The sequence below is a fragment of the Seriola aureovittata genome, chromosome 10, assembly GCF_021018895.1.
Source record: "Seriola aureovittata isolate HTS-2021-v1 ecotype China chromosome 10, ASM2101889v1, whole genome shotgun sequence".
NCBI lineage: Eukaryota > Metazoa > Chordata > Actinopteri > Carangiformes > Carangidae > Seriola > Seriola aureovittata.
In genome coordinates, this window is record NC_079373.1 from 26140269 (window position 1) to 26166819 (window position 26551).

The window sequence follows — 26551 nt, forward strand, 5'->3', positions numbered from 1 at the left end:
CATAGTATAGTAAGTCATAAAAATGTTGAAAAACATCATAGTATAGTAAGGCATAAAAATATCATAGTATAGTAAGCCATAAAAATGTCAAAAAAACGTCACAGTATAGTAAGGCATAAAAAAATGTTGAAAAACGTCATTGTATAGTAAGGCATAAAAATGTATAAGAATAGTAAGGCATAAAAACGTCATAGTATAGTAAGGCATAAAAATGTTGAAAAACGTCATCGTATATTAAGGCATAAAAACGTCATAGTATAGTAAGCCATAAAAATGTTTAAAAACGTCATAGTATACTAAGGCATAAAAATGTATAAGAATAGTAAGGCATAAAAACATCATAGTACAGTAAGGCATAAAAATGTCATAGTAAGGCAAAAAAAAAGTCAAAAAAACGTCATGGTATAGTAAGCCATTAGAATGTTGAAAAACATCATAGTATAGTAAAGCATAAAAATTTTGCAAAACGTCATAGTATAGTAAGGCATAAAAATGTCAAAAAACGTCATAGTATAGTAAGGTATAAAAATGTCACAGTATAGTAAGGCATAAAAATAACAAAAAAAGTCACAGTATAGTAAGGCAAAAAAATATTGAAAAACGTCATAGTATAGTAAGGCATAAAAATGTCATAGTATAGTAAGGCCAAAAAAATGTTTAAAAAAGTCATAGTATAGTAAGCCATAAAAATGTTGAAAAACATCATAATATAGTAAGGCATAAAAACGTCATAGTATAATAAGGCATAAAAATGTCACAGTATAGTAAGGCATAAAAATGTTGAAAAACGTCATAGTATAGTAAGGCATAAAAATGTCGAAAAACGTCATAGTATAGTAAGGCATAAAAATGTCACAGTATAGTAAGGTATAAAAATAACAAAAAAAGTCACAGTATAGTAAGGCATAAAAATGTCACAGTATAGTAAGGCATAAAAACGTCACAGTATAGTAAGGCATAAAAATAACAAAAAAAGTCATAGTATAGTAAGGCATAAAAACGTCATAGTATAATAAGGCATAAAAACGTCATAGTATAGTAAGCCATAAAAATGTTGAAAAACGTCATAGTATAGTAAGGCATAAAAATGTCACAGTATAGTAAGGCATAAAAACGTCACAGTATAGTAAGGCATAAAAATAATAAAAAAAGTCATAGTATAGTAAGGCATAAAAACGTCATAGTATAATAAGGCATAAAAACGTCATAGTATAGTAAGCCATAAAAATGTTGAAAAACGTTATAATATAGTAAGGCATAAAAATGTATAAGAATAGTAAGGCATAAAGGCATAAAAATGTCATAGTATAGTAAGGCAAAAAAAATGTCAAAAAAACGTCATAGTATAGTAAGTTAAAAAATGTTGAAAAACGTCATAGTATTGTAAGCCATAAAAATGTTGAAAAACATCATAGTATAGTAAGGCATAAAAATGTTGAAAAACGTCATCGTATAGTAAGGCATAAAAATGTCGAAAAAATTCATAGTATAGTAAGGCATAAAAACGTCATAGTATAGTAAGGCATAAAAATGACAAAAAACGTCATAGTATAGTAAGGCATAAAGACGACATAGTATAGTAAGGCATAAAAACGTCACAGTATAGTAAGGCATAAAAACGTCACAGTATAGTAAGGCATAAAAACATCATAGTATAGTAAGGCATAAAAACGTCACAGTATAGTAAGGCATAAAAACGTCACAGTATAGTAAGGCATAAAAATGTCGAAAAACGTCATAGTATAGTAAGGTATAAAAATGTCACAGTATAGTAAGGCATAAAAATAACAAAAAACGTCACAGTATAGTAAGGCATAAAAATGTCACAGTATAGTAAGGCATAAAAATAACAAAAAACGTCATAGTATAGTAAGCCATAAAAATGTTGAAAAACGTCATAGTATAGTAAGGCATAAAAATGTATAAGAATAGTAAGGCATAAAGGCATAAAAATGTCATAGTATAGTAAGGCAAAAAAAATGTCAAAAAAACGTCATAGTATAGTAAGTTAAAAAATGTTGAAAAACGTCATAGTATAGTAAGCCATAAAAATGTTGAAAAACATCATAGTATCGTAAGGCATAAAAATGTCGAAAAACTTCATAGTATAGTAAGGCATAAAGACGACATAGTATAGCAAGGCAAAAAAAATGTCAAAAAACGTCATAGTATAGTGAGGCATAAAGACGTCATAGTATAGTAAGGCATAAAAATGTATAAGAATAGTGAGGCATAAAAACATCATAGTATAGTAAGGCATAAAAACGTCACAGTATAGTAAGGCATAAAAACGTCACAGTATAGTAAGGCATAAAAATGTCGAAAAACTTCATAGTATAATAAGGCATAAAACGTCAAAAAACTTCATAGTATAATAAGACATAAAAACGTCATAGTATAGTAAGGCATAAAAATGTCACAGTATCGTAAGGCATAAAAATGTTGAAAAACGTCATAGTATAGTAAGGCATAAAAATGCTGAAAAACGTCATAGTATAGTAAGACATAAAAACGTCATAGTATAGTAAGGCAAAAAAAATGTCAAAAAACGTCACAGTATAGTAAGGCATAAAAATGTCGAAAAACTTCAAAGTATAGTAAGGCATAAAAACGTCATAGTATAATAAGGCAAAAAAACGTAATAGTATAGTAAAGCATAAAAATGTTGAAAAACGTCAAGACATAAAAACGTCATAGTATAGCAAGGCAAAAAAATGTCAAAAAACGTCACAGTATAGTAAGGCATAAAAATGTCAAAAAACGTCATAGTATAGTAAGGTATAAAAATGTTGAAAAACGTCATAGTATAGTAAGGCATAAAAACGTCATAGTATAGTAAGGCATAAAAATGTCACAGTATAGTAAGGCATAAAAACGTCAAAAAATGTCATAGTATAGTAAGGCATAAAAACATCAAAAAATGTCATATTATAGTTAGGCATAAAAATGTTGAAAAACGTCATAGTATAGTAAGGCATAAAAACGTCACAGTATAGTAAGGCATAAAAACGTCACAGTATAGTAAGGCATAAAAACATCATAGTATAGTAAGGCATAAAAACGTCACAGTATAGTAAGGCATAAAAACGTCACAGTATAGTAAGGCATAAAAATGTCGAAAAACTTCATAGTATAATAAGGCATAAAACGTCAAAAAACTTCATAGTATAATAAGACATAAAAACGTCATAGTATAGTAAGGCATAAAAATGTCACAGTATAGTAAGGCATAAAAATGTTGAAAAACGTCATAGTATAGTAAGGCATAAAAATGCTGAAAAACGTCATAGTATAGTAAGACATAAAAACGTCATAGTATAGTAAGGCAAAAAAAATGTCAAAAAAACGTCACAGTATAGTAAGGCATAAAAATGTCGAAAAACTTCAAAGTATAGTAAGGCATAAAAACGTCATAGTATAATAAGGCAAAAAAACGTAATAGTATAGTAAAGCATAAAAATGTTGAAAAACGTCAAGACATAAAAACGTCATAGTATAGTAAGGCAAAAAAAATGTCAAAAAAACGTCACAGTATAGTAAGGCATAAAAATGTCAAAAAAACGTCACAGTATAGTAAGGTATAAAAATGTTGAAAAACGTCATAGTATAGTAAGGCATAAAAACGTCATAGTATAGTAAGGCATAAAAATGTCACAGTATAGTAAGGCATAAAAACGTCAAAAAATGTCATAGTATAGTAAGGCATAAAAACATCAAAAAATGTCATATTATAGTTAGGCATAAAAATGTTGAAAAAAGTCATAGTATAGTAAGGCATAAAAACGTCACAGTATAGTAAGGCATAAAAACGTCACAGTATAGTAAGGCATAAAAACGTCATAGTATAGTAAGGCATAAGAACATCACAGTATATTAAGGCATACAAATGTCAAAAAACATCATAGTATACTGAGGCATAAAAATGCCAAAAAATGTAATAGTATAGTAAGGCATAAAAATGACAAAAAACGTCATAGTATTGCATAGTAAGGCATTAAAATGTCAAAGTATAACAAGGCATAAAAATGTCGTATTATAGTAAGGCATAAAAATGTCAAAAAATGTCATAGTATAGTAAGGTATAAGAATGTTGAAAAACATCATAGTATAGTAAGGCATAAAAATGTTGAAAAACATCATAATATAGTAAGGCATAAAAACGTCATAGTATAATAAGGCATAAAAATGTCACAGTATAGTAAGGCATAAAAATGTTGAAAAACGTCATAGTATAGTAAGGATTAAAAATGACAAAAAACGTCATAGTATAGTAAGGCATAAAAATGTCGAAAAACGTCATAGTATAGTAAGGTATAAAAATGTCACAGTATAGTAAGGCATAAAAATAACAAAAAACGTCACAGTATAGTAAGGCATAAAAATGTCACAGTATAGTAAGGCATAAAAATAACAAAAAACGTCATAGTATAGTAAGCCATAAAAATGTTGAAAAACGTCATAGTATAGTAAGGCATAAAAATGTATAAGAATAGTAAGGCATAAAGGCATAAAAATGTCATAGTATAGTAAGGCAAAAAAAATGTCAAAAAAACCTCATAGTATAGTAAGTTAAAAAATGTTGAAAAACGTCATAGTATAGTAAGCCATAAAAATGTTGAAAAACATCATAGTATCGTAAGGCAAAAAAATTGTCAAAAAACGTCATAGTATAGTGAGGCATAAAGACGTCATAGTATAGTAAGGCATAAAAATGTATAAGAATAGTGAGGCATAAAAACATCATAGTATAGTAAGGCATAAAAACGTCACAGTATAGTAAGGCATAAAAACGTCACAGTATAGTAAGGCATAAAAATGTCGAAAAACTTCATAGTATAATAAGGCATAAAACGTCAAAAAACTTCATAGTATAATAAGACATAAAAACGTCATAGTATAGTAAGGCATAAAAATGTCACAGTATAGTAAGGCATAAAAATGTTGAAAAACGTCATAGTATAGTAAGGCATAAAAATGCTGAAAAACGTCATAGTATAGTAAGACATAAAAACGTCATAGTATAGTAAGGCAAAAAAAATGTCAAAAAAACGTCACAGTATAGTAAGGCATAAAAATGTCGAAAAACTTCAAAGTATAGTAAGGCATAAAAACGTCATAGTATAATAAGGCAAAAAAACGTAATAGTATAGTAAAGCATAAAAATGTTGAAAAACGTCAAGACATAAAAACGTCATAGTATAGTAAGGCAAAAAAAATGTCAAAAAAACGTCACAGTATAGTAAGGCATAAAAATGTCAAAAAACGTCACAGTATAGTAAGGTATAAAAATGTTGAAAAACGTCATAGTATAGTAAGGCATAAAAACGTCATAGTATAGTAAGGCATAAAAATGTCACAGTATAGTAAGGCATAAAAACGTCAAAAAATGTCATAGTATAGTAAGGCATAAAAACATCAAAAAATGTCATATTATAGTTAGGCATAAAAATGTTGAAAAACGTCATAGTATAGTAAGGCATAAAAACGTCACAGTATAGTAAGGCATAAAAACGTCACAGTATAGTAAGGCATAAAAACGTCATAGTATAGTAAGGCATAAGAACATCACAGTATATTAAGGCATACAAATGTCAAAAAACATCATAGTATACTGAGGCATAAAAATGCCAAAAAATGTAATAGTATAGTAAGGCATAAAAATGACAAAAAACGTCATAGTATTGCATAGTAAGGCATTAAAATGTCAAAGTATAACAAGGCATAAAAATGTCGTATTATAGTAAGGCATAAAAATGTCAAAAAATGTCATAGTATAGTAAGGTATAAGAATGTTGAAAAACATCATAGTATAGTAAGGCATAAAAATGTTGAAAAACGTCATCGTATAGTAAGGCATAAAAATGTCACAGTATAGTAAGGCACTGTTCAAGCTCCATAAATGAGTGGATTCTCAATTCCCTCCCTGTCCATCAAACTTCACATGTAGCAGTGACAGAGCCAGATGTTTTCCTCAGTTGGTGGAGACTAAACCAGAGCTACGAGAGTGAGTGAACATTGGACTCATGTGGACACAAACAACACACCAATGAAGAAGCCTGCTGTTTGCTAGCATATTAGCCACTTCATATTATGCAATGCAGCTTTAAACTTACTTTACTTTACTCAGTTGCTAAAATTTGAGAGTTTGATTAAGTTTTAAAACTGTAAAGATTAAATTAAATTTGTTCTTAAGATGACCTTTTACGACTACATGTGAATTCACAATCTGACAACTGTTTTATTTCATGACAATTTCAGGAGTGAATTAGGAGGTTACGGGGCAGAAAAGACTGGGAGTCTGCTGTGAAGGCTCTCACATTTGAAAAATAAAAATAAAACTCATCAAGGATAATAAAATTTTTAACTCAAATGTTAAGAGCAAGCTGAAATGCAGCGAGTTGGTTTAGTTAAGGCCAGCAGAGGAAAGTAGGTGTCACAAGTTCTCAACAGAGGACAGCATTCAATGACTCTCTTTAATAGTTTGATAACCTTCACATGACTGACAGCGTGAAGTTGCCTTTATACTGTGAGACAGAGAAAAGTGTGAGCTGGAGAGATCCTCAACGCGCTTTTACCAACTTTATAACCTGTACGTCGGCTCTCCAGAGAGGCCGTGACTGCCGCGGGGTTTTTTTGTGTCGCCACTGCCTTTCACAAAACAACAAGATGCTGGAAATTAGATTTTAATGGTGCGGTGACAGGCATAATGGAGAGCTACACAGGTTCTCGCTAACAACAGCATGCCTCATGAATAGGTTTAGAAATAGGCAGACTTTGGTTTAAGAAGACAGGAGGGAAACCGTGAAGAATAAAAATAAAATAAAAATAAGTTTGGACTGAGTGTTCGATAGATTCAATACTCAGAAATGAGCCTCGGGTTTAAGATGAAGGCCTCAGTTTGTATGAAGATTTGAAATGAAACTTAAAAACAGAAAGTTCCTTACGTCCACGTAGTTTGCATTGATGTAATCTCTCGTCTTCCCGTCTTTATCAGCCTGAGACGAGAGCCGCACCCGGCTGTGGTCATCTGAGGGTTAAAGTAAAAAAACATAGTGATCAGATCCATGTGGATTGTATCTATCTATCTATCTATCTATCTATCTATCTATCTATCTATCTATCTATCTATCTATCTATCTATCTATCTATCTATATATCTGTCTATCTACCTATCTGTCTATCTGTCTGTCTGTCTGTATAAAGTGTACTCACAGGCCAGGATGTTGCTGTATCTGTTCTTAGTCTTGTTGTCAGGATGGTTGGAGCTGTCAGTGGTCATCCCCATGTCCACAGTGCACTCCTGCACCTCCTGAACACACACACACACACACACACACACACACACACACACACACACACACACACACACAATTCAATCCTAAACAATATATTGGGAGAGTAGTAGAAATCTCAAAGGCAGAGATTTTAAAACCTCCACAAATTTCATCAAAAGTATCTAAAATATGTTATAAATCTGACTGCAGAACGCTTGTAATGTTATTTTCCAATTTTCGAGTAAATAATTTTATCCCTGCTTCTTCCACAGACTATTAAGAGAGTAGCTTTTTCCTAGTGGCCAACAACAGTACTGCAACATAAAATTAAAATTCATAGTCACTTTCAGTCTGTGGGAAATTTTAACTGGCCTTTTTAACTATTTACTGATATTCTATAGACAACCCGTTAAAGTGGAAGATTAATCGATAAATATCTGTGAGTTACAGCCCTATAGAAGACTATAAAATAAGGTAAAAAATTAGCTTTTGGGACTGAAGAACAAATAAAATAATTTTAAATAAATATTTAAAAATAAATCTGTGGGTCGATGTGATTTCTCATGAGTCTTAAAATTTAAGACTTAATATTCAACAATTTTTAGCTTTAACTTTGAAAAATAAATGTTTTAATGATTCAGGGAAATAATAGCAAAATATTATAATACATCCGTGACTTCTTCCACTACATCCATGCATGTTAACAACAACACGTTGCGTTACAAGACGAGACAGAAGCACAGCTACGTCGTGTACGGCAGCGTCCGTCGATGAATAAAGACGTCAGGAGGAGAGCGTCTTACCTCGTAGCTCTCCTTCAGTATCTAATGATGAGGGTGCGGAAGCAGCAGGCAGCCACGGCGTTTCCGTGACAACACAGTCAACCAAAGAGGTGCAAAAATACAAATTACAAGACAACACACACACACAAAAAAAAAAACAACACACTAAAAAGAACACACAAATTCATCTCACAGTTACAGTTCATGCTACTGCCAACACAAAGGGAAAATCAACCCAAATAAAACAAGATGTAAAAGATTCAATATTCACAGTTGTATGGCGCCCTCCACTTCCTTTCAGGCGGAAATATTGTACTTAAACAACCCTCGTATCTCCAAGATGTCAGCTTTTATAAAAACAGCCTCGTTTCAACTTTTAGACATTATCTAAAGTCTTAAAGAAACAACCTGTAAATGATTTTCTCTCTTTTAATCATTCAATTCATGTTATTTGCTTCAGTGCGTCACTATGGTATACGTCCCATGCTACTCAGAGAACTACGGTTACACAAGTTACTTCAGTTTCTACTCTTTACTTCAGTTTTTAATTCAACTTTAGGTCTTTTTCCATCGTGCATGCCGTTTTCGTTTTTCATCCTTCCTTTATCTGATTTTAAACCTTAAACAATCAGTTAATTAACCATTTAGTCGGTCGACAGACAATGACTCTGCAATAATTTTGACATTTAATGAATAATTGTTTTAAGTCGTTTTTTAAGCAACAATGTCCAGCAGGATTTCTGAAAAATGTCACCTCACTTTGGTTACCAGAGAATATTTCTATAAAAATTTCAGGAACTGAAGATATTTTTTCAAAGTTTCCATTTTGCCTCATCTTCTTTTCTTCAATGTCGGTGCTTTTACTTTGGTGACAATTTCCCTTTGATCCCGTTACTGCAGTAATTGGAGGAAAACCTGTACTTTTATAATTTTGTCTGTGACGCAGGAGAGCGAGGTCGTGTGAGCCATACACTGTTCTTAAAAAGAAAAGGTCTGTTTCAGAATGTTTTTGGAGGAACCTTTCAATGCGGAAAATGGTAGAAATCTTATATTAAAACACTTTCTTGCAAAGGTGAAAATGTTTTCACCACTTTTAAAATAATAGATATAATCATCATTACGTTAAATTACTTTAGAAATAACATTTCCCAATGACATTGGGAAAGTAATTATGACAAAACAAATGCCAATATATATTTTTGTCACCTCTAGGTCTCCATAGCGTTGTCGTCTTTGTGTTGGTTTTTCCTTTAGTGGCAGTTTGAGAACAAAACAAAATGGAGCTTTGATTCATGAAGTGACTGGAGTCATGAAGTCTTTGAGTTCTGGAGCCTGTTAACTGAAGGTCGACAGATAAAAGACCACTGACTCACTGCTCACATCAATGAATGGAGGCTCCTCACAAAAAGCTGAACCGGGGCCACAACACTCCAACCTCCAACTGATGATCATTATTATCAATATTATTATAATTAATTAAAAACAATCATGTAATGTTGCTGCCCTGCGTCAAGCCAGTAAATGTGACACATCATCACAGGTTTTCAAGCAGCATGCAGACAACCTGATGGCAATCATCAACACACAAACGCACGCACGCGCACGCACACACGCACGCACGCACGCACGCACGCACACACACACACACACACACACGCTACAGTCAGACTGTAAAAGAAACATCAGCCAAAAAAGAAATCTTAAATTTGAAATATTCATGTTTTTATACCTCAAACTCTCGCTGGAAGCCCTGAGTGTCGTGGAGTTCAGCGACATGTTTGACGTAGTCCCGCACTGGAAAAGCCGTCTGCTCATCTACAAGACAGGACATTTTGGACAGTAAGGACATTTTAAAAATATTAGGACACTTCTGTAAAAAATAAACTAAAGAAAGTTTAGAAAAGTTTTTGTAAAATTTGAATTTTTCCCCTTGAATGAGGAATTTTTTGTGAAATACAGCAATTTTTGAAAATTTTTGGAAAGAGAAATCATTTTTATAAATTGGAGACATTTTAGGGGGAGGGGACAACTTTACAAAATTTAGGAAGTGCAATACATAAAATGAGAACATTTTTGGACAGCATGGACATTTTAGAAAAATTGGGACCCTTCTGTTGTGAACTAAGCAATTTTTGTAAAGTTTTGAAAGACAGTACATTTTTGGAAGGAAAGGGCATTTTTGAAAATTTTAGAAAAGAGAGGGTCTTTTTTTTTTAGTAAGTCTCCCCCTTTCTTTTTAGGGTTTGGACTTGGTTTCAGGGTTTATGTTGCAGGTTTTAAGTTTAGATTAAGGTGGTTTGGGAATGTCAGTGCGTGTTACCAGATGTTAATGCAGCTGTGGACGGGGCAGCGATGACTCTGGGAGATGAGCTGTCGTCGATGTAGAAGTGAGCCGTCTGAAAACACGTCCTGTCGACAAAACACACACATCTGATGAAAAAGATCTTTTATTTAACATCAGGTGTTTCGTTTGGGATTCCGCATTTATTTATTCTCTGGATGTGTTTATGAAATAAATGCACCATTTCCAATGATCTATACTAGAAATATGACAAAAATTTTAAGAAAACTATTGTTTATTGTTTAACATACATATAGAAAAACTAACTCTTATCATCAGGGAAAGTTATTAAAGTAAAGGGAAATATATTGTGTAGAAAACACGGCTGAAACATTAAACACAAACGCTGAATAAAAGAGTTTTGTTGGGCAGGAAAACAAAAGAGAGACAACACAGCAGCGATTCTGACAAACTGGAGATGCTTTTGTTTTCGTGTGACTCTGCGTCCCAGATTCTGGAGAACACACGGTAATCTTCCCAAAAACACAGGGAAAAAGATGTTCTGTTAATCCTTGACACGTTTTTAAACGGATGAGATCGCCTCTGATGAACCTGTGTTGTCTCGGCCAGAAATGGGCATCAGGGATTATATACGACACACACACACACACACACACACACACACACACACACACACACACAGAAAAAGCTCTGAGATTAAAGATGGATGCTTTGGAGAAACTGCTCTGAGACACACAAACAGTTATTCTCACAGCTCGTTATTCATCAACTGAGTGTTGGATTTTTGATTTATGTGGTTTCTGCAGTTTCTGACTCCTCGCCTCCTACACAAGTTAAATCCCATTGATTATACTTGTATTTAATTTAACCTTTTGTCAAACTCCACCATTTTTGTGCACAAGGCTGAAAATAACGTACTCAAAATAAAAAGGTTCCTGTTCTTCAACCGTTCCGCTCACAGTCATGACCCTGGTCTCCTCTGAAAGGAAACACTTTAAATTTAAAGTCAGACTGAGTAAGAGAAACACAGAACCAAAAGTTACAGAGGCACAAACATGGTAGAAATGTATTTTCTTGTATTTTGGCTCGTTCATTTTAGCATAAAAAACTGAAAATAAAGCATGAACTTTAGTGAGGGAAACACTTTGGAGCCTGAACCAGTTCTTTGTCAACGGCTGCTGCAGTGAATCTTAAAATGCTTTACTCAGACTTAAAAACTCTGCTCTCATTCAAGATGGGAGTTTATATGAATTTCAATGTTAGTTTAAGCAAAACATGATAATCCTGAATGTCTTAATAAACTTCTGTTCATTTATCTGCGAAGCTGAGCATGAGACCAAAATGGAGCCCTGAGAGTTGAAGACCCGTAAGTCCTAACTGTTGAGCTTTTAGCCTCATTAGCCTCATGCTAATGTCGGTTGGTCCAACTCTTTTGGTCCAGACTGTTTGTGTCTCTTCATGGTTGTTTTGTGTGTTTTAGTTGTTTTAGTCCCTTTGTGGTCGTTTTGTGTCTCTGTCGTTGTTTAATGTCTTTCAGAGGCCATTTTGTGTCTCTTTCTGGTTGTTTGTGTGTCTTTGTGGTCGGTTTGAATCTCTTTGTAGTCATGTTACTTGTTCTGTGTGTCTTAACTGAGCTCCATGACTTCCAATCCAGGAATATTAAGAGTCACTTTAAAGCTGCTACATAAATGAAGTTGGATTTGATCAGACGCCTTTTAAAACGGTGCATCTCTCCTCTTGTTGTAAACTTGTACCGTTGACCAGAATCCCCTCAAACTGCTTGACCTAAAATGCACAGCAGCAGTGTCCAAATGAGCACCATGTTGTCACGAGGGTAAGAAAAAGGACACAACGACAGCAGGATTAGTGCAGTTTGGCCTCCTGCCGCTCACTCTACAAGACGCTGACACGATTCCCTCTGTCTGACATAATCAGGCGGATGTCCTTTTCTATCCCCGACCCTCTCTGGACGCTCTCGGCTGGGTGGACGCTCGCAGCGCTGCAGCCAAGGTACATCCTTCACTGAGGATTAATCCCCCTGCTCCTCAGATTATTACCAGCTTAGCACTGCTCAATCTTGGAGATACAACAACAAGGATGGCTGCAAAACAAGAACAATATGTTGAGCCTCCGGCACAGCAGATGAGAAATGTGCAGTCTGTGAAAAACATGACTAAAAGTCTTTACACTGCGTTTGACAGCGTGTCCTTGATCGGACTTCTGAGGTTGGTTATTTCACGGTCTGAGGAGGCAGGAGGGTTTTTTTTTTTTTTACTACCACACAACGAAAAAATGTTTTCAGCACAAGAAGAAAATAAACTTTTAGGTTTATGCTCTAGAAAAAAAAAAAAGACTTTTAAACTATTCTCAAAGAAACATTTTGCTCTAAATCCAGTATTTCATACATCTCAATAAAAAAAAAGAAAGAAAAACAATAAAAAAAAAACAGCATCTCTCAAGGTAAAACCAGAGGAATCAAAACTGTCAAATGTGGAGCGGCGGCGGCTGAAAGGCTTCATTCAGTCCGCGGGCGGCCGCAGCAACAACACTACACAGGAGGTATTGTCAGTGAGGGGGATGATGGTGGGCAAACACACACACACACACACACACACACACACACACACACACACACACACACACGAATAAAAACACTCAGGACAATGTAAGAACAAGACTGAGCTCGTGTTCAAGAAGATTAAGATCTCCAGACATATATGACAGTCGTCTGGCCAGTTCACTCCCCCTCCTCATATTAAATGATATGATGGAGCTGCAGGGCTGTGTGTTTTTAAAAAGACTGGATTAGATTATTTACACCTATAAAGACAGAAACCAGTGATAAAAAAAACAGGAAGTTCTTCATTTTGTACGATGATATTAAAGTTTTGAGCCTCCACAGGAGGATGGGAAAATGCATACGCTCACATCACATTTACCCGGAACGATATCGCAAGAGGAGAAAACCCAGCTTTAGCCGAACAACATCATTCAACGAAAACACATACTATTGTGTTTTTGTCGACTTAAAAAAATAATTTCTATTTTGCACAAAACTGAAATTGAAACCCGGCCACGAACTCTAGATATAAATATTTTGTTTACAGATAAATCTAAGCTTCTCAGTTCCTTGATTGAGCTGCTGTTTCTCTCTGGTTGATCTGATGTTATTCAGTTTCAAGTTACATCATCAAACAAACCTTAAATTATATTTTTTTAAATTTTTAAAAACTGTTCATTCTCTCTGTGTGTGTACTGTACAGGTCACATCCTGTTTGTCCAGAATCATATAAAATATCAGCCGTTGGTGTGAAGTCTTCACTTTTGACCTTTAACCACTAAAATCTAATCAGGTCCTCCTTGAGTCCAAGTGAACGTTTGTGCAAAATTTGAAGAGTTTTGAAAGGAGTTCCCGAGATACTGTGTTCAGAAATGTTTTGTGAGGTCACGTGACCTTGACCTTTGACCTTTAACCACCGAAATCAGTTTGTTCTCGAGTCCAACTGGACATTTGAGTCGAATTTGAAGAAATTCCCTCAAGGCCTCCCTGAGATATCAAGCTGTCGCCGCTGAGAAGGCGTGAAAATCAGATGTGAAAATGTCCCACCTCCGCCTGCCCCCGAACACCTGACTGAATGTGAGTGTGACCACCAACTGCAAGCGCTGCGAAGAACAAGCATCCCTCATCCATTACCCTTTGGCCCAAACATCATGTGGTGTCACGTTGGGCTTTGTATGAACGAGGCGCCGTATCGCCCGTTATGTCGTTATGACCCACGTGCCTCAGTGTTCTCTCTGTGGAGCGCAGACTGCATTGTAACAGGCTGTACCGCAGTTTGAGCCAAACTGATCCCAGACCACCGCCTTCTGAAACCTTTGATATACCTTGCATGGATTATCACTACGCTACCAGTGTGTCGATATAATATATAAACAGGCAACTGTTTGGAATCATTTTCGCCATAATAAGACGCCCGAGTCGTACTGACCTCCAGTAGATGAGGATGCTGACGAGGACGATGAGGCCGACGAAGGTGAGGGTGGAGATGACGGCCAGGGGAACCACGGCCTTCCTCTCTCTTTCCCGGATCGAGCCGACCCTCGACTCGTGGCTGCTGTTACTGGCGTCTGGAGGGGGGGAGGGACCGGCAGAAGACAGGAAGTAAAACTAGTGCAGAGCGAGGGAATTAAAATCAGAGGCATCACTCGTTCTGCTGCACGCCGGAGGTTTATCGTCGACGTGTGTCTCAGAGGCGAAGCTGCTCTGGCTGCAGATTTAGTCAAAGACACATGTGGTACACTGGTGGCTCCCAGCCTTTTTTGTATGATGTAACCCCACAGCCATGTCAGATAAAGTAAAGTACCCTTTCATTCACACCAACCTATGTTCCAAATGTGTTCATTTATGTTTAACATGTTTTCATTTTAAACTGGACGTTATTTAATACTGTTAATTATATAAAAGTGGATATTGCTGCACTGATGTACACATCATACACTTGAACTGATGATGTTTAGGTCGACTTGGTCAAGTGTGGATTTATATTACTTCCACTTGGAGTGGCTGAATCTAGACAATTCAACCATTTATCCTTTACTTTTAGCTTTACTGAATATCTCATGTATTTAATTCATTTTCCCTTTCAGCTACTTCAATATTTATCCAATACTGTTAGCTACCCAATTAAATAAAAAACATAAAGTATCTATCTATCTATCTATCTATCTATCTATCTATCTATCTATCTATCTATCTATCTATCTATCTATCTATCTATCTATCTAATTCAACCACTTATCTATTAGCTATTTACTTCATTTATGTATTACTTAATGTTAGCTAATTATTTCAACCATTTCCTAGTATTTTAGCTAACTGTTCAGAATTAGAGATGACAAATAATAAAAATGCCTGTCTTGTCTAATTGTTAAAATATGTTGAAAATATGAATGTGAATTATTTTCCTGTGCATTACTGAACTCGGCATTGATAGTGTTTGTAACGTTTCAGTAGCACAACGTCATAATAAGATACTAGTTTCCTTCTCTTCTACCACTTCAGTGTTGGTGATTAAAAGCGTCTTCTATATAACAAATCTAATAATGCCAAAAATAAGAGCTGAGTCTTAATAAACTGGAATTAACCATTAATATAGTTTGGAATATGCAACCTTCATTGGATTGAGAGATGGAAGTCTACAGAAGAATTAGACCAACATCAACAAGTTCTTGAGAAACTGGATTAGGGTTAGGAATCACCTCTTACTATGGAGCAGAAAACAAGGAGTTGTTTTTGAGACACCGTCAAACCAGTGCTCCTCAAAAACAGAGCGGAGAAACTTCTTATATGATTTCTGACTGAGATCACAATGGGCCTCATTCACCAATATCTAAGTATTTTCTTAAGAAGATAGAAGAGTCTTTTCTAAGTTTTGTGAATTGTGCGCACCTGTGCTCTTAGATTGATGAACTCCAATCTCCTCGTAAATTGAAAGTGTGCCCTAATTAGGATGAGACCGAAGGGTCGTGTGCAGAAGTCACAAAGAGATACCGTAAGGGAAAGTTGAGAAAATACCAAAATGAAAAATCTCAAGACGGAATCAAAACGCAAAAGGAACTTTAGTGGTTCTGGAGTGGAGGTACTGCTGCAGCTTATTTTGCTCAAACATGTCAGCACTCGTATTCGCGTAAGAGCGCTCTTGAGTGAGCGTAGATTCTGTTCTTACCTAAGAAAAAAATCCCAAATAAGAAAACACTGGTGAATGTCAGAATCGTCGTAGTAAGTGTAAAGAAGAAAGAAAGAATGGTTGGTGAATGAGGCCCAATGTCCATAAATTTCAACTGTTCTCTTGATGTGTCCAAATTTAAAGTCGTCCCTGGTGCGAAAAACCTAAATGTACAAGAAGCTAAAGGCCCCTCAGATGACTCAGGTTTATCTCTACGACTGAGCTTATTCCTGCCTCCAGAGCAGCTTGGCCTCCTTGAACCATCTGCAGAACTAAAACTCCAACACTCTCAGATCTCTAATAATACACTTCAGAGAGAAACATGAACCCTGTTAACAGCCCGGCACTGAAACACAATGTACCACCATTCACATTCAGCCGTCTGCTGCACAAACACAAAACTCATCACATTCAAACCACCTGCCAAACCACTTGAAAGAAACACAGAGACGCACAAAGGCTCATAATCAAAAGTCCACCACAGATCAAGCGAGAACATATTCATCAAACTGCAGCAGCACACAAACAAAGCTGAGCTGGAGTCAATCAAGCAGCATAAATGTAACTTTGAATAACAGAAAAAATGAAAACCTGACAGCTGAACCTGACCTCCAGAGCTGCTGCTGCTGAATCCTCCCTTTATCTGTCTGATAACCAGTAAGGAAAACACTAGTGTGGATTAACCTTGACTGGGAGGCTGTTTGTCAGTACTGTAACTCTTCTGCACAAACTGACTCAGTTCAGTAATGAATGGCTGGGTCTGCCCTGTTGACCAGGTCATAAAGAGTCTGTTGTGTGCTTTCTACTCTGTGCACACTCAGAGTAAAACCCATTCATTCAGTCATCCATGCAATATCCAAATGTCTGCCTCTCAAAAACCCCGGACACAAGGGCGATGATAATGGGGCGACGGAAAGAAAAAGCCGGACAGAAGATGGAAAAGGTTATTGGTTTTTGGTAAAGAGACAAACGTGACGAGAATTAAGGACACAAAACTTCTACTCCTCGTGAAAAGATTTTTAGATTAAATGCTGAAGTTGAACTAAATGATGAAGGATGGATTTCTGTTACTGTACATCCGCCTGTCAAAATGTCAGGGGCACCGATATGGAAATACACTGGGAAAGTTACAGTCATATTCTAAAGGACGGTATCTGTGTTTGAACCGGTTTACAATCTGAGGAAATAGATTATATAACCAACTCTCGTAATTGTCCTTACTGTCTTGGAATAATGTCATTTCTTTCCCATTGTCGTTTTATGATAATACTGTTATTATTTCATCATGTTTGCCATTGTTACTTCTGGGCGTTGTTCACAGATAGAAAAGTAAAGAGTAAGAGTTTTATTGTTTCCGCCCTGACAAAGACCCAGTGACGTTTAATTAATACGCCTGATCACAACTTTGCCTCAAAGGGCTTTACCTTTCATACAACACCTATCTTTAAACCTTTGTTTCAGATAAAGAGTTAACTTAAAGAGACTTGAAACTTTGCTGCAGACAGATAATTCATAACATACGTTTAATTTCAATATGTCAAAGTTGTGTTTGTCTTGTTGCTGCGACAACTTGAAAAACTTTTGCTAAATGTCTTTTCAATGGTGCTTTTGACAAACACAACTTGCCCAAGAGTACGGCATCCGGCATATAGGGCCAAACAACAAGCCAACACAAACAAAAATAACAAAAAAGAAAAGAAAAACACAATAATAAAAATTTTAAGTATTAATTTTAATTAAATTTAAAAAACTACACAAACAAGAGGGCAGATTGTTGATTTTGATGTATTATCTAACTGCAGCAAGTTTTAACTCTCCGCAAGTTTATTTCCGTATAAATTAACTCAATATAATCAGAGGGAAGGAAGTCGGTGTGCAAACTGATGTGGTGATTTGTTGTTAATGTGGCAAAACCACCGAATATTCTTCCCCAGTCGATTCCCAGTCTAAAAATCATTATCAATCTAAACCTGTATCCCTTAAAAACATCCACAGGTTCTGTGAAGTATACGTGATTTCTTGTTAATGAGGTACAGCGGGCAAATTCACCTGAATGGTTCTTTAAAAGCCTCACATCTGATCTGTTCTGCCACTAGGTTGATAGCAGAAGCGGGTTTTATTCAGATAAATTAGACACTTTAAAAAAAAAATCTGTAATTAAAGAAATTGCCGAAAGCCTCATGAATTGATCTGTTTACTGAGGATTGTAAGTCATTTAAAGGGCAGTGTAGTCGGACACGGTATAGATGAGGACGGTGTCTGATTCGGCAGCAGCTTTAAAGAGCTCTGCTGCACTCTGCTGGCCACATCAAGTAACATCTGGCCAGAGTAAATCTATGTTTCTCAAATTGTGATTGAGGATTTTGGACATTGTTCTATGTACTTGAACACATCAGAAACATAAATAAAAAACATTTTGCTTTCTTGTAATAAAGAAGCTGCCTTAATTGTGGTGCTGCCTCAGTTTATCACTTCTCGCATTTAAAACCACTGATCACCAGAGCAGATCTCAGGTCTATTCAACTATAAATAACCCCAGGTAAATACTGGGCTTAGATAGAGTTCTTCCCAACTACTTTTCACCTTATAAATGTGATAAATTAAAAGTTAAATGACTCCCCTCACTGGCCGATTTTAGACTTTTACTATTTAGCGATGTCTCTGATTTTCCCTGATGCTGTATATCCTTTTGTTTTGTCCAGCCATGTTTGCTTTTCTTTATATCCTCTGGAAAATATTTTGTTACTTGTTACTGGAGAGTTGCATCTTGTTTGAACCTACGGATTGGTCTAGTTTACGGTTTAGCGACCGACATGGCATCCTGATCATTGTGCCCATACCGGACCTCTCACCAAATGCATGCTGGGATCGGCTCCAGCTCTTCATAAACAGAACAGATGGTTTACAAAATGGATGGATTAATGGTACGTGATTGATCTGCGTTATGGGATCCTGTTATTTTCGCTTTCACAGACAAAAATGAAAAAAGAAAATGAAATGTAGTTTTGTTGTTGACAGATGGTGGATTAGTCATCGTTCGGATGTCCAGAACTCTCTCCTGATCCCTTGGCATTGTGCAGATGTAATGCAGCTTTTTCCCCCAACACGGACGGCGATTTTACCTGCGACTGGGTCCTCTTCCTCCGACTCTCTTTCCATGCGCTCGGAGATACTGAAGTCAGAGGACGTCTCGTTGTCGTACAGGCTTTCACCCTGCCCTGAGCCGCTCTCCTCCTCCCCACCCAGCGACCAGGGTGAAGCCGAGGTTACCGCCGGAGTGACTGGAGCTGCGGTGCTTCCTACCTCAGAGGTCATAGCACTGCCGCTCTCGCTTTCAAAATAGAACGCTGAGGAGTGGTCGTCCGAATCATCTGGGGTCTGGCCAGACTCGCTGTTAGTGACTTTGGTCGAATAAGGGAGTGCGCTATCCCCCGAGGCCGAGGTTTGAACCCTGTCCCACTCCTGATCTACGCCCTCCTGGGAGTCAAGGAACAGGGCCGAACCAGATGCACTGCTGCTAGTGTCTAACACCTGTCCCTCGGGGGTGGGGGTGAAGGGGGATGCTGTGGGAGAGGAAGGGAGGGCAGAGTTCCCATCTGACGCCAAGAACCAAGGATCCCTGACGCCAGACGCTGTGGCTGCAACAGAAATGGGCAGGTCACTATGGGTGGCTTGGAGAAGGTGGGGGTGTAGAGAGGACGATGACGGAGAGATAGCGCTATGAGAGAGCAGAGGCTGGTCTAAGGACAGACCATCAGAACCCGCCACAGAGTGAACGCCGTCTATACCAACACCAAAGGACGAAGGGAAGCCAACACTCGAGTAAAGCTCTAAGCTAGCAGAGTCCCAGGCTGAGGACGGCAGGGGGACATGAGGAGAAGCATGCAACCAGGACGAGGACGCCGACGGCTCCAGAGAACAGCCGCACATGGTTTCCACATCGCTAGCTAACAGCAACCCGTCACCGCTGACCTCTGGGAGAAAAGATTCTATTGAGCTCCCTTTGGCGTACCTCGAGTCCTCAAACCCAGCGGAGAAAGAGTGGGATAAGCCCGGTGTCGCACCAGAGAGGGTGAAGTCACTAGAAAGGAGAACCGAGGGCTGCAGGGTGGGGCTGAGAGACAGGGAGACTGTAGAGAGTGACGGATCCCAGGAGGAATGGGACAGCTCGGCAGCGACGGCGGTGCCAGACGGATCTGGCATTGTTTGGAGGGGAGGGGTATCGCTAAACACTAAAGGGTGACCTGAAGAAACCGACAAAGACGGAGAACCAGACAACAAATCACCATCGCTACCAGTATCATCGAACACGACACCGCGGGAGATGGGGTCAGTCGCCCAACCAGACAGGGGGTGCGAGGGGTGAGGGAGGTGAGGCAGGGTGGAGGCAGCGAGTGTGGGGGTTGGAGGAGAAGCTGGGTCTTTGCTAGACAGCGGTGCGGTAGCGGCATGCTGGGAGGAGTCCGATGCAGAGGCGGACAACATGGGCCAAGGTGAGGAGGGAGGGTCATGCAGGCAAGCGGAGGGGGCGGTGTCGGGGTCCGCGGTGTCACACAGAGGGGAGGAGGCGTAGGAGGAGGAGGAAGAGGAGGGGAGGACAGAGGGGCGCTCACCATTGGACACCGGCTTCGTGGTCTGCAAGAGAACAGCACCCAACCGGACAGAGGTCACGGCGGACGAAAAATGAGGCACACTGGGACTCGTGGGACTACGTGGGACAGCGTCACTCGGGGAGGAAGGTTGGGAGGTCGAAGTTTGGATCGCTGGAAGACCTCCGCGTTCAGAGCTGCCGTCTTCGTTTATGGCACTCGCCAGGCCTTGGTCGGTCTCAGCCTGGATGAAGGTCGATGATGTTGCTGTGCTGCTCGTGTCACCGGTGCGAGACCTCACTGTAGCTGTCGTGCTGCTGTGTGAAGAAATAACTTTTCCACCTTTTGTCTTTGCACTGGTGAACGTCGGAGTGGTGGTACTAACAACACCTTTTGGACTGACGCCTCTAGGAACGCCATCTGTCTCTGTATTGGGGTAAAAAGGAGTAGTGGAAGTGGAGATGAAGAATTCCTTGGTTGTGCTTGTTGCTGTGGAGTAAAAGGGAGCGTTGCCACTGAAGTCAGCATCTCCGCTGGTTTCTGGTGACAGGGTGACCTCTGGTGGCTGTGTGGAGGTACTGCGGCGTCCCGCCTCCTCCGAATGACTCAGGATTTGATCAGACTGAGTGGATCTGACTGGGGGAACCGGATCAGTGCTGGTTCTTCTCTGACCCCACGCTGCTGTTGTGGTTCTGATGTCAGGTAGAGGTAAAAGAGGTGATCCAGTAGTCGTAGTTTTCGGGGAGTGTGTAGGATTCAAGAGAAGATCATAATCCTCGGTTTGGACGGGTTCATTTATATCGGGTTCATAGTTGCCCTGTTGGTGACAGAAAGATTTACAGACAGAAATAAATAACAGTGATAATATAGGAACTAAACAAGAACATTAAACATTTTTTAACGAAAAATAAACATTCCCTTACCTCCTCATCAAATTCATCTGAATCTGGATCCAATGCATTTTCTGGAAAAAGGCACATCATTACATCATTAGTTCTTCAAGGACTAAAATAAGTCTTCAAATGTCAAAGTCATGGACTACACAGTTTAAACTTTTGTCTGGTTTGTCATTACAATTCTCTGGGTTGTATTTATGTTGGTTCATTTCCTAGGGGTTGAAAATGTCCGAAAAAAAACAAACAAACAAAAAAACAGAAAAGTGACAAAAGGGTAAAACAATTTGAAAACAATGTGAGGAGAAAATCACGGAGAGGAAAAGGCGAGAAAATGTGGGACACTGTGTTTCTAGAAGCTTCAGAAAAATCTCTCTCTCTCTCTCTGGATGGATGTAAATGTGACAAAAGGTCAGAAGGAGAAAGTGGAAAAGAGGGGAAAAGGTTGTACACACCACCTTAAGCAGTATGTTCGCTTTAAGATAACGAAAATAAACCAAATGGGGATGAACACTTGCATGCGACACATCAGGCACATTTGGAATTTCATGCATGGGTTCCCCCAAAGACACAAGCAAACACAGAAAACCTCGAACAAAAAGCATTTGCAACTAATCAATTTTCCTGTTTCATCCTCCTTATCAAACCAGACGAGCCAAGGGAAGGAATCTGAACTGAAAACATTCAGCCACCTTCCTCTGAAGTTGTTTTGGTTTTCAAACTCAGCCCGTCCGTCACCAAAGAGGGATAAAACAAACTCACAAACAAGAGTCTGCAAATGCCACATACACTGAGCGAGCTCAGACGCACAGCACACAGCGGGCTTGTCGGGGGGCAGGTGTGGCTCTTACCTGTCTGAGGCTAAGTGACACATCATGGAGACCAGATCAAACTGGCTTGTGAAGCATGAGATGAGGTTTTACAAGTTTAATGAACTGGGTTTGAAGGAGATGACTGAGGGACATTTTGGTTGAAAACAAAACTTTCATCTATCAACGGATCGCTTTTGTTGAGCTATATCTGATAAGAAGCACGGCATGAATTAAATAATAAAATTACAGGAAAAGACTAGTCAATTAACTGATTAGTCAATCAACAGAAAGTTAATTAAACTTTTACTCTACTTTGACTTTAGAATTAATACTTTTAGCCAGTTATCAAATAAAATTAAAACATTTACAGATTCTAACTGCTAAAATTTGCATGATTTTCTTTCTTTCATATCATTAATTAAATTATTTTAATTTTAAGATAAATCGATGGGCTCATTAGGAATTACTTTTGACAGTGACATTTAATAAATCTATCTGATTAATCATAAATCTGATATATTTGATAGGTTTAATGATAGGAAAAATTATCTTTAGTTGCTTTGTTGAGTCTAATTATTTAGATTTTCTTTTCTGGGTTATAAAATTACCTCACAATCACAACTACACCTGAAAGTAATGCATTAATACTTATGAACTAAAAATAAAAATGCTGATAATTCAAAAATTATTTTAAGTTATTATTTTGTCTAAAAGCAAAAGTTGCTAATGGCTATATTGATATGAATCAGAAAAAAAACTGCAGATTCAGCGGCTGAAACAAGCAAAGGTGATACAATTTTTGAATGTAAACATTTTAAAATCAATTTTCTGTTGATTAACCTACAGTTTAATTGGCTAATAGTTACAAACGTAGACCTAGCTAGCTTTAACATTAAGCTATCCGAGTTGGTGCAGCATTAAGCTAACGCTATGATCTCTACGAACATTTCGAAAAGCAAAATTACTTTTGTGGAATACATTGTAACAAACTTAAAACATCTTTATAATCAAAATGAGTCATTTTAGGCGCAGCTCAGATGTGACTGTAGCTTATCTCAGTGTAGTTTACCGTTAGCTTAACCACACAATGGTGTCGCATTCACTTCAGTCACGTAAACCTACTGGATGATGCAGAATATAACTCATTCATGCAAACTGACACTGAAATAGGATGCAGGGGATTATTTTTTCTTTGTTACAAGACATATTAGTTTATTTAATATAAAGTTATAATACAACGTTGTTGTGATTGTCATTCCAATCCACGTTACACAAAATGCTGCTGCAAACATGCAAACATTTCTCTTACTGTGAGATGCAGAAGGAACGGACGCCACAAAGTGAAAACAAAACACAGATGGAGGTTTTGTCTCTCCATGTGACATGAAGGTTACACAGGAAATGACCCCAAACCAAGCATGTTGGGTTTTTTTCTTAGAAATATAGAAATATATAGAGAGAAAGCACATTTGAAGAGTTCACAGAGAAACTTATGAAACAGTTAAAAACACAGAAAAAGATGAGTCAAACAACAGCTCTGCATGTGTGTGTGATTAAACCCCAGAGAGAAGCGAAGGGAGGGTGAGGAGTGAGATAAAGAACAAAACTTTGTTCGTATCGTTCAGGGTTCGGAGGGAGGAAGAGTGGGAGGATGGAAATGTTTGTTAGAGAAAAGAAATGTCAAATATATTACTTCAAAACGAGACACTAAATAAAAACTTTTCCCTTTTTCTATCAAAATTTAAATGTACGACAAACAGAAAACAAGCCAAAGTTTTCTAGATTTTAAGTTAATAGTTGTGAGTTGGACTTTCTTAGTTACAGCGATATTTAGTCATAATTATGAGTCAGATTTTTGACTTTTTAAGTTAAAATTATGAGAGTAAGTCAAAGTTTTGATTTTCTACAAAATTATAAGATATTCTAACTTTAATTCTACATTGAAGATACTAAATTGAAATTCATATTTACAATTTTGACTTACTATTGCTCATATTTTTAACTAACAATCATAATTATGACACACTATCAGCTCATTTAGTTTACCACTAATACCGTGAGTTTGTTTGTTGTTTTTAAACAATTCTTTTTGTGTGTTTTCCTGCTGGGAATTAATATTCAATCATTTATAAAAAATCTTATTGCTCCATATTTCAACCCTACTCTAAAACAAAATGAAAAACTGCAGTGAAGAGTAAGAAATATCTGTCGAACTCTACGCTTGGTCTCGGGCAGGGTCGCTCTTACCAGGGTCGTCAGCGGGCATGACGACTGTCAGCTGGTCGCTCACACGTCCGTACAGACCGTTGGTGCAGACCGCCACAACCTGGACCACGTAGCTGGTGTTGGCTGACAGATCATCGAGTATCGCCCCCTGGTGGAATGACATAGACATTGAAGGATGTTTTAGACCAACAGCTACAAACTACATACAGTGTACACAGTGTGCTTTTAATAAAGTCTGAGCAAGTCTTAAAATAAAGTAGTTTTTAATAAAGTAAAGTTTTATTTTCCAGAGAGTAACTTGGTCTCAGCTGCTAATTCAGGCCGGATAGAGGTGATAGACTCTCTCTCTCTCTCTCTCTCTCTCTCTCTCACCACATCCTGGTCTCCGTCGGTCAGGTATTCAGCGGGGACAGAGTTTTCTGCGTTGGACAGTCCGTAGCTGACGGAGTATTTCTCGATGCTGGCGTCGTACACCGCCCGCGGCCGCTCCCACGTCACCAGCAGGCTGCTGAGGTTGTAGGGCGCCGCCTGGATGTTCTCCGGCTCTGAACTGCAGACTGACGGAAACGCAGACGAGATAAATTCAAAAAAGGTTGGAAATCTTCCACATTCCCAATTTCTTTTTTTATATCATTCCCGCCTGATCAGTTTCGCTCCTTGTCCCATTGTAACTGCCGATTGTTACAGGAAGTTTACTACAGACCAGAACATCCCTCAGGTAAATCATGACCTTGAACGCAGCAGAATATAAAAGGAGAACAGATATAACACTTCAGAAGCGTGTTAAATCTCCTGGCATCAAACCTATGATCTGTGGCCAACAATAGCTTTGAAAGAGTGGTAAATAATTCTAAAAGGTGCTAAATCTCTTTATTCACTTTCTCTAAATCTAAATCTAAAACAGGGAATTAATAAAGAAAATTATTCAAAATAAAAATAAAAAAAATGTGTTAAAGCACAACAAACAGGTAGAAGTCAGATGAGGCTGGTTCCTGTCTTTGTTTTGAAGAGTCATGATTCTGGGTCAGAGCTGAGATTAACAGAGATTATGCAGATGACAGACACTCTCTGGGATTAACACAGATTTTTTAAAAGGCTGAGGATCGATGACAATAGACAAGAGGAAGCTCCTGACACATGTCTGAGCTGAACCCACACCTTCAGCCCCTGACCTTTGTCCTCTCTGAGGGATCAGAGTGAAAACGTCACGCTACCACACATCAGAGCTGCGACGCAGGCAATAAAATCTGCATGTGTGAACCACTTTTATGTGTCATGTTCTCCACTAAACAGTCTCAGAGAAAGAGAGTGGGTTCGGAGGAGGAGGAGGAGGAGGAGGAGGAGGAGGAGGAGGACATCTGAAGCAGTGCAGCTTCAACCACTAGAGGGCAGAACGAACCAGGAGAACAGACTGTACCAGACGCCTTGATTCAGAGCAGTTTAACAGCACTGATGAGAAACCACAATTAAAATATCATCATGAGGTCATTTGGACTTCACAAGATTCAGCTGATCCTCAAACACAAGTTGACATTTAAAAAGTACAGATGCCTCTTTCATCCCACTGAACAGAAAATCTACATCTACATACAAAAACCTGGCCCCTGTACATATGCCGCCTCACTGGGCTCCTGTCCACTATTAATACATGCAACACTGTCTTAGAGAAATCATGTTTCTGTACAAGTGCAACAACAAATGTGGGAACATCACTGGCGGGATAATGTTCAGGGCAAGCAGCAACCTCCGAAGCATCAACACTGACGTGGTTAAACCTGCAGTTCCTCTAACGACCACTAGAGTCTGGCTCCAACAGTGAGTCAGTCCCCATAGACTCCCATGTTAAAATGTCCAACTTTACAGCAGAAATAAACATGTTTACAGCCTGGTACAAAAACTGTTTTGGTCTTTAAAGCTACAACTGTTTATATAACTCACTAGTTTACT

General features: G+C 37.9%; 1 protein-coding gene across 5 annotated transcripts in view; it reads right to left on the reverse strand.

The window, feature by feature from the left end:
- ptprz1a (protein tyrosine phosphatase receptor type Z1a) overlaps positions 1-26551 on the reverse strand; it is an 85753-nt gene that overhangs the window by 14224 nt on the left and 44978 nt on the right. The window contains exons 9-19 of one of the 5 annotated variants that reach the window (XM_056387059.1): positions 24977-25161; positions 24626-24752; positions 21597-21637; positions 20698-21490; positions 19207-19722; positions 14348-14486; positions 10377-10465; positions 9786-9871; positions 8078-8098; positions 7213-7309; positions 6945-7027 (exon numbers count right to left, since the gene is read on the reverse strand). In XM_056387059.1, the coding sequence (XP_056243034.1) occupies positions 6945-7027; positions 7213-7309; positions 8078-8098; positions 9786-9871; positions 10377-10465; positions 14348-14486; positions 19207-19722; positions 20698-21490; positions 21597-21637; positions 24626-24752; positions 24977-25161 (2177 nt within the window). Of the gene's footprint in view, positions 1-6944; positions 7028-7212; positions 7310-8077; positions 8099-9785; positions 9872-10376; positions 10466-14347; positions 14487-19206; positions 21491-21596; positions 21638-24625; positions 24753-24976; positions 25162-26551 lie in introns of all 5 variants that reach the window. The other 4 variants (XM_056387058.1, XM_056387060.1, XM_056387057.1 and 1 more) reach the window with 4 other exon arrangements.